Consider the following 9066-nt stretch of genomic DNA (forward strand, 5'->3'; position numbering starts at 1 on the left):
AACTAGGAGATGCTGTGAGATTGCTTCCTAAAATCTGCCTTGTCTAAATTTTTTATTTTGGATTTTCTTATCTGTTCTCTCTGAAGAAAGTTTTTACTTGCAATATATTTTAATTATTGTCATGTTATTGTTTATTTAAAAACAGGTAAAGTTGGAGGATTTTTTGCTTCAATCCAGAAGTCATGGTTGCTGGTCTCCCTCTGCTTTATGTGGGCAATGCTTACAGCATTAGGATTGTCAAATCTACGGTATAGTGAGGCTGGAAGCTCTCGCAATATCATTATAGTTGGGTTATCGTTGTTTTTTCTCTTTCCATCCCTGCCTACTTCCAGCAATATGGCATATCTCCCATTCCAACTTGTCTGTGCCAAGTTATTTTCAACCCTACGTTGTGGCTTCTCATGGGCCTTTCCACACCAAATATGGAGGGGTATGTCTCTTTGTTATGTCCTTCAGCTTTTGAGAATCTTGTTTGTTTAAATTTGATAGTGCCAAATTCTACTATGTCATCAAACTTGAGTGAGTTTCTCCAAAGTAGCCATTTTGGAACGATGAAAATTAATGTGTAGGAGTGCGTGCAATTTGAATCCTCCAATACAGGGTATGGTAAGATTGGATATTTGATGGGTCTGTCATTGGTGATGGTGAAGGTGCTTGTGGTGGTGTAATCTGTAACAGTGATGCCAGCTGGATTCTAGGCTTTTGTTGTAAGTTAGGTAAATATCCTCCAGCCATTGCGGTGAGGCTTTAGGGTGATAGAAGGGCTGAAACTGTGCTGGCATAGGGGTCTGAGGCAAATTGAAGCATTTAGTGATTCTATGGAAGCGATAAATGTGATCGCCAGGGACCAGGTTGATTCCCATCCCTATAAGGACATTATTTAGGAGGCCCGATCTATTATAGGCAGAAATCAGCAAGTTTCAGTTAAATTTATGTACAGAGAACTTAACCAGGTTGCTAACTCTTGCAAGGTTATCTCATGTAGCTAATTCTGATTTTTGTACCTTTGATCACCACTACCTTCTTGTAAAGAGGTGATGGATGATGAAGGAGATTTGGTTTCACTAAGTAACCTCTTATTTGATGAATATATGGACCAGTTCTTTTTTAAACAAAGCCCTGTCTCCCATCTGCACGAGTGTGATTTACAAAACTGCGTCATTTTATCACTATTTCTGTTATATTTTGAAAGCAGGAACCAACCTCATATTCAATGGGGGTGATATGTGTAAATTGGATATGTTTTCTTTGAAAATCAATAGCTTTCTGAGTAAGTTTCTGTCTGCATATGCATGCTGGTCCCATGTCATTTTGCCAACGAAAAACTTGCCTCACTCCTTAAATCCTTCTTGCAGAAGAAACTCTTGTGCTGTGCTGCTTTAACATGCGAGAACTTTCTAGAATAACACTCGGGTTAATATTTCTCTTGTACAGTTCAATTATGTCCTGAATACACTCTTTGCATTACACATGGTGGTAGCATTTGTTGTAGCTGTTGTCCTGGACAATACGTGCCTGGCAGTAAGCAGGAACGCGGGGTCTATGTGTGGTCGGAAGCCGAGGCTGCTAGAAGGGAGCCTGCCGTCATGAAAGACTATGAGTTGCCCTTTAGAGTTGGCCGAGAGTTTTCAAGGTGGGTGAAATGTGTGGGGCTATGAAGGAAGGGCATCGCTACATTTCTCATTTGTGTCCAAGGAGCAGGTTTCGAATGTGGGGGTTTTTGTTCTCAAGCAAAAGGATAGCAAGTTTTGTGGAAACATCTCATAGACGATGAGACACATCTTGGTAATAGTGTCTCGTTATAGATACTTTATATGTAGATTGAGGATCCTGAGGATCTGTTTGTGTTGTAATTTATTAGATTATGATTAACCATGTATGTAGTCTTGATTCATTCGAAATGTCCAGGTGGATTCTTTCTTGCTTTAAAGGCGGGCTTTGGCAAATCATCCTGGTTATGTATATAGACACACATTTTTTTCTTGTTGGGTCTTCGATTCAACTTCATCCTCGATATTTTGTCTCGACCGGGTGGCAAGACGTCCTTGTCAGTTGTTCATTACTTTTGCTATCTGGTTCATTTAGCTGGTGCATTAATTGAGGGCAATTTGAGGTTTTGACGTTTATTTTCCAGTCAACTCCTCATTTCTTAATGCGCTGGATTGATGCTTTCACTTCTATCACCCTCGACGAATTCGGCCCCTTCACTCTCAATTTTTAAGCGCTATGTATTATTGACATATTAATTGAAGGTACTTGCTACGCAGTGAATCCTGATAAATCTCACAGAAAACAAAATTTTAGGTCTTCACATTTTTAAGTTTAGTCACAGGCTTTTGCACTTCTTTTTCCTTATGTTCTTGCCCCTTAAATTTTTTTCTGTCTGCACCTTAGGTTTCTATAACACAAAAATGTAGGGACCTATAACAGAACTTAAATAAAGTGTCAAAATTTGAAATTATGTTTTCTTTAAATTTTAGGTTTCATCTTTTTTTTAAAAAAAAAAATTGTACATGTAGCATGATGCCACAGCAAGAGCAGATAGGGTTGCCAATCTTTTAAATAGCATTCAAATTTTTTGAAAGATTTGTTTCATGATTATCAACTGTGAGGATATGAAATTAAAAGAACAAGAAATTAAGACGGCGCGGTCTTTATATATGTGTAGATGGAGACCAACTTACTGGTCAAGATACAGCGCGTGCCTAGTTACCACTCAAAGTTTGAGTCTTAGGAAGATGCATGAAGCTACGAGATATTTAAACCAAACCAAACCACTCGTAGTATTAAACCATCGCATAACAATGTAACACGTTACTCTCCATGTCGGTTCCTCAAGCTTCAGATCCCAACCTCCTTGGTAGTCCGTTTACATGACAGAACATGACGTGAGGGATATTAGAGCCTATACCACCAAAAAAAAAAAAAAAAGAATCTCACGTCTAATAGTTAAAAAAATTAATCAAGGATATATAAACTTAAGGTGGGTCCAACTGATTGGATTAATTTATACGAGTTCACCTCCCTTGTTCACTCGGGGTTCTGCCAGAAATAGTTAAATTCAAAGATTCATTTGACTATATTGGAGCGGATTTTGAAAAACGAATATATGTAATTAAATTTAGTATAATTTTTATTCGAAACTAGCGCAATAATTTTCCCTGCATCGTACAAATATGCAAATTATTAAGTGATTCGTTTTTCATAATATAATGTTTCGTCAATGATAATAATTAATTGAACAATAAAATAACAATCCTCAACTATTCTATTGACTATCGAGGATTATATATTACTCCCTCTTATCAAGATTATAAGATATTTTTAAATAAAAGTACACATATTAATAAAGCTCATTAAATTATATTTACAGTCTAATTTTTTTAAAATCAAAATATAAATTTTTAAAAATATTCTTAATTTAATATAACCTTATTTGTGAAACATTAAATAAAGAAAAAATATAATAAGAAAGGAAGGATAATATTGAAAAAATATATTTAATGAAATTTTGTTTTTATCAAATTCTCTTGTATTTTGTATCATCAAACTGACTTTAAAATTATCTTCTAAACTGAGATGGAGAGTATGAAAATACTGTAGACACATAAATTTCTGCAATGGAAATCTGTGATAGGTAAACTTTGTTTACTCTCATATATAATTCATCTTGAGACTTTTAATGACCAAGAGAGTCAACAGCAAAGCATAGAACCGTTGGCCGTTGGGGTTCATAACCCCTGACCCCACCCACATGAAAAATTGCATTTATTTCTATTAAGAATTTCACCACCACTTATCACATGACCTTTAATATAAATGTTACTCATATTGAGATTTTATTTTATTTTGTTATTATAATGATATAACTTAGTTTCTGGTGTCAATAAATTTTATTGTCTGTGTTAATTTAATATACATATCATGTTTAAATTTCACCCCACAAATTAATTTTTTCCATAAATCTACCACTTATATATAATAGGAATATATATACATATATACTCTCTCAATTTTTTTATAAAAAAAACTATCACTTTTAATTTATTTTTATATAAAAATATTATATTTTTAATCAGTATTTATTACAAATTTTTTAAATTATCTTTCATAATTTTATTATTTATAGTAATCAATTAATAAAGTTTTGATTAACATAATTAATAAAAATATTATAATATATTATTTATTTTTAAATATAATTAATATAATTGATTTTTTTTAAATTGTGTGATATAAGTCTTTTTTTTTTTATGAATAAAAATAAATTGATTATGAGGAAGCGTGGAAGAAGGGGTCAACGTTTTCAAAAGTAGGTGTTTTCTGACTTTAGAGTTAGAGACTGCTGACTTTTCGTTGTTGTTTGAGTTTTTTTTTTTTTTTTTTTTTTTTTGAGCCCTTGTTGGCGTTTGAGTCAGCAAAGACGGGATTTACATATATTTATATTTATATTATATATTTCTTTTGTTAAAAAATATAAAATATTTTTAATTTTTTAAAGTATAATTATTTATTATTTTTTAAAAATATTTCTATTGATGGTAATTTTATATTTATTATAAGGTAGTTAATAGGGATAAATATAAAAAAATATGATTATTTTAAAAATAGATAAAAATTTTATTAGGAGGTGAGATTTAATTAAAAATATTTTATATTTTTAAATAAAGTAAGTATATTATTTTTATTCATATTAATCTAATCTTACCATGACCCTTCCTAGAACCATCTTTCATTTCTTTGTCCTAGCAATTTTTATTCATTATATATATATATAATAATATAATATTTGGTGACAATCACGTGCGCAGATTGTTTTGCTTAAACTAATTAAGAGCCCAGAGGCCTACGCACGTGCACCATCACTTGACCCTCCTTCCAAATCGCAGTCTTCATATTTGCATGTTACGGTCAGATATTTATGTCTAGGTATAACGTCCGCTGATTGATGAGGCTTATGTGAATTGCTTTCGAAAAAATATTAAATATAGTAAAAAGTTAAATTTCAGAAGATATATCAATGAGAGATATTTGAATCAGATTTTTTTAAGAAAAGAATAAAATTTTTCAATATCTAAGAAAATTAAATGACAGAAACTTTTTTTTTTTGCTCCCATTATTTTTCTTTTTCCCCACTTACTCTGATGCCTGACATGACATTTAGTTGTAGTTTAAATCAACGAACATAGACAATTGACTCTAAATTGAGATGATTTTTCCTTTTTTTTTTTGTTGGGTTCAGGATATAAATTTGAAATAATTTTAAATAACTGTCAGCAATGGGACATAATTATTAGTGAATTTTAAAAAATTTTAAAATTTTAGTTCATTCTAAAAAGATAAAATTAAAAATAATTTTAATTATAAAAAAATTAGAGAACCCTTAACTTATTATGCAAAATTACTATTTGTTAATTTTTTTTACTTTATTTATTAATTTACCAATAGTACTTGTAAATTACTTATATTTTTTTAGACAAGCAGTAATATTAGTTATTAAATTATTAACTTTACTTATTAATTTATTAATATCATTTATAAATTACAAAATAGGTGGTGCTAGTAAATTGTGAGACCTATCAATAATTTATGATCAATATTAGTAAATTAACAAGTAAAGTTAGTAACTTAACAACTGATATTACTACTTATGATTGAACAATTAATGTCAATTCTTATATAATTATTGATATGTCAACACATATAATTTACAACTCATATTGATAAATTAACAAGTGAAGCAAAAAAATAACAAATAGTGATTTTGCATAACAAATAAAGGGTACTTTGATTTTTTTATATTTGAACTTATTTTCACTTCTATCTCCCTGGAATGAACAGAAATTTCTGATTTTTTAGGACCCACTAGTAACTATGTCATATCCCTGGTCCTTATTTAAAATTTTCCCTGTAAATTATATGCTAATTGAGCTGCAGCATAAAAATATGGAAGTTATATGAGAAAATATAATATTTGATCTTATAATTTTATCAAGTTTTGTTTTTAGTTTCTATAATTTTTTTTCTAATATTTTCAGTCTTTATAAGGATTAAAACCACTGAAAAAAATGAAACTATAAGGATTTAGAAAATAAAGGTCACTTAATCTTTCTAAAACTATAGAGATTGAAAACAATGAAAAAAAAATATAAAGACTAAAATTAAAACCCAATAAAACTATAAAGATTAAAGATTGTGTTTTCCCAAGTTGTATTTCAAAACTACAAAGAAGATACACATAATTTGAAGGGTAAAGATATATTTTTATCCTTAAAGTTTTTATGAAAGAACACCCACTACCCTAAAATATTTTACATAACATTTTTGTCTCTCAAGTAATTAAATTGAAGTTTCTAGTACCAGACATTAAGTTTATAAATTTCTTACGGGCCTCATTTTATCTCTCATGGTCATCACATGCTAAAGAGCCAGCTTGAGGGCATGACGTCTTGAACATCATGCAATTTGACGTCGGCAAGGTGTGAAGGCAGAGCAAGCACTCTTACAAGCCACTACCACTCTCTTGTTGGACATATCAAATTGAGGTTGCTCGTAACGCACTTGACATCACAACATGCCCCAAATGCCTTGTTTGTGGTGATGGAGGTGAGAGGTTGTAGTCGTCAACAAGGATGATGGCGTAAGACTTGCCAAGAAAAAACTCTGTGAAAGTAGCCGAAGGGGTGCCACTAATGCCGTTATAGAAGAGGGACCCGATGCAATCCCTAGTTTCATAGCAATTGTGATTGGAGACATTAAAGGAGCAGCTATGACGACCCTAAAGGGGACAGAACTAGAGAGAAGGAACCTTTAGGGTATGGGACATGCTGGGTAGAAGCTTGAAACCTCTACAAGCCAAAAGGATGTTTTTGACACTAGGTTGTATCCCCGACCAAACAAGTGTGAGCATTTGTTGTAAAGTGTTACTAAGAACTCTAAAATAGCTTAAAAAACAACAAGACAGAGATTGAGGGTAGGGTAAAGTGAAGAAACACGCACACAAAGAGTACTGGGAAGGGACGATGTAAAGAGGCAGTGGCTGATAATGATTGCTAATTAAGCATATAAATAGGTAGGAAAAGAAACAGGTACTGATGACAATGTCATCGAGAATGTCTTTGGGTTTTGCCGCTATATTACATTATATATACGTAAGGCATTAACCCAATTTTAATGGATTTGCACTTTGCTAGACATGCTCTTGAGAAGGACCTGCCTTGTGTAATAGCAAGCTACGACAACAGGTAGAGGATAATGATCATGGTTCCAATTTCAAACATGCATTACTTTTCACACACAACTCCGATTTAAGTGATTTAAATGTCTACACAAAGCTTATTTAAAAATTTACATAATGGCTTTAGTTTGGTATAAAAATTCTTCTGAATGAAAATTTTGTCAACTAAAAAGCATTATGAATTAGAACACCACTTTCCAATCATTTAACACCTCATAAGCCAAAGCCAAAGCCTTTAGCAGTTATATGGAACACTTGATTAACTCAAATACATTCCAAATAAAAATTCTAGCGAATCAAATTAGCTTGTGCATGTGAAGTCTTTATAGTTTGGTTTCAACTGCCCAACATAATTATATAGATAAAGTGTAATAATGTCGATCAATCAAAACATTTTTTCATTCTAATGACTTAATAATCATAATTCATGATTTGAAAAGCCATAAATGTCACAAAAATCAAATTCATGGCAATTAATTACAAGTTTTTTAAGTAAATGGAATCACACGCTCATAAGTACAAATCAATGTCATAAGGTTGGCAAACACATGTATGTGTCTAAATCGAAAGGGGTCGACATGATCAAGTGGTATCTACCTACACTTACCATGCCTTTGGTGCTTCTCTAAATGAATTATTTCTCGTAGAATGTTAAATAGAGGGAGTGAGACTTAAAAGCTTCAGTAGCCAAAATTAATATGCAACTATGCATGAAATGCAACCTATCATGTGATTGCTAAGTAGAGCATATAAGATAAATTTCAAACATTAAATACTCAAACAAAATTGAACAATTTATATTTTAATATGACAACACCTTATATCTCTCCTATTGTAACACCCTCAAAACTTACAGACCGATTTTTTGCAAATTATTAAAACCATTATCATGGTAGAAAATTTTCTTACCATGTTACATCCAAGACATAACGCAAGTCTTAAAATATCCAAAAAGGCAATTAAAACCATGAGGGACAGACATAATCCTCATGGCATGATATTCAAATCAGATCATAAGTCAAGAGAGACAGACATAATCCTCTTGGTCATATAAATACTTTTAATAAAAAGGATTAGAGTTTACATGCTTCACAAAGAAGATATGTCCTAAGTTGGCACAAGATACATTGTATAATCCAAAATAAGAGGCAACGTAAAAGATGGTGTCTCATACACCATAGTTACACCTCTGGTGTTTTCTCGGCCGGACTCGATCCTGTAAAAATATTAACCACGGGGATGAGACTTAAAAGTCTCAGTAACCAAAAATTAATATGTAATGATGCATGCGATTGTAACTAATCATGCGATTGCTAAGTGAGCACACAAAATATTTAACCGAACAATATTTTCAAACAAACCGAATAAGTATTTAATTTGCATGACTACACCTTATATTCTCTTTTCGCCATGCTCGGACGCCAAATCACCCGGCCAAAGGTGAGTTGGACCAAGCGACACGCCACTCATTGGGTCCAATGAGGGCTTACCATGTGGTAATAATTAATCGAACAGAAATTCCCATTAACACCATACATTAAAATACCCTGACAAGTCATGCATCATTCAAATATCCAAACAGGAATATATCCGAACAATAATATCTCATCATGATAAATAAAAATAAATTTTTGACCCACTTGGCAATAATTTCAAACAAGTATATAACAGTATTTATTTTCAATAATTCATAGTTTTTTCAAACAACAAGTCAACACATAACCATTCACAAACACACTCATCACAATATATTAATAATGGTTACCTTGTGTCTTGAATAACAAGTTCCCCTTCACAACTCCTTTTTCACCACTATCTTTGTCAATATA

The 9066-nt window shown here is 31.8% G+C and overlaps 1 protein-coding gene across 1 annotated transcript; it reads left to right on the forward strand.

Annotated features, from left to right (window-relative positions):
• The first annotated feature begins 214 nt into the window (after window positions 1–214).
• LOC129301318 (nucleobase-ascorbate transporter 12-like) lies at window positions 215–2007 on the forward strand. Its single transcript, XM_054939890.1, has 2 exons — window positions 215–430; window positions 1435–2007. Exons 1-2 carry the CDS (start codon window positions 217–219, stop codon window positions 1656–1658), a joined length of 438 nt encoding a protein of 145 aa, XP_054795865.1. The 5' UTR covers window positions 215–216; the 3' UTR covers window positions 1659–2007.
• Window positions 2008–9066: the final 7059 nt, after the last annotated feature.

The sequence above is a fragment of the Prosopis cineraria genome, unplaced genomic scaffold (assembly GCF_029017545.1).
Source record: "Prosopis cineraria cultivar Desert tree isolate PC_DT_omini unplaced genomic scaffold, ASM2901754v1 PC2045, whole genome shotgun sequence".
NCBI lineage: Eukaryota > Viridiplantae > Streptophyta > Magnoliopsida > Fabales > Fabaceae > Prosopis > Prosopis cineraria.

What these genes read in the sequence shown, in the direction of transcription:
- LOC129301318 (XM_054939890.1), top strand. Translation starts at nt 217, where the DNA reads ATGCTTACAGCATTAGGATTGTCAAATCTACGGTATAGTGAGGCTGGA. An exon ending in TCCACACCAAATATGGAGGG is followed by an intron (nt 431 to 1,434) that starts GTATGTCTCTTT and finishes TCTCTTGTACAG; the next exon opens with TTCAATTATGTCCTGAATAC.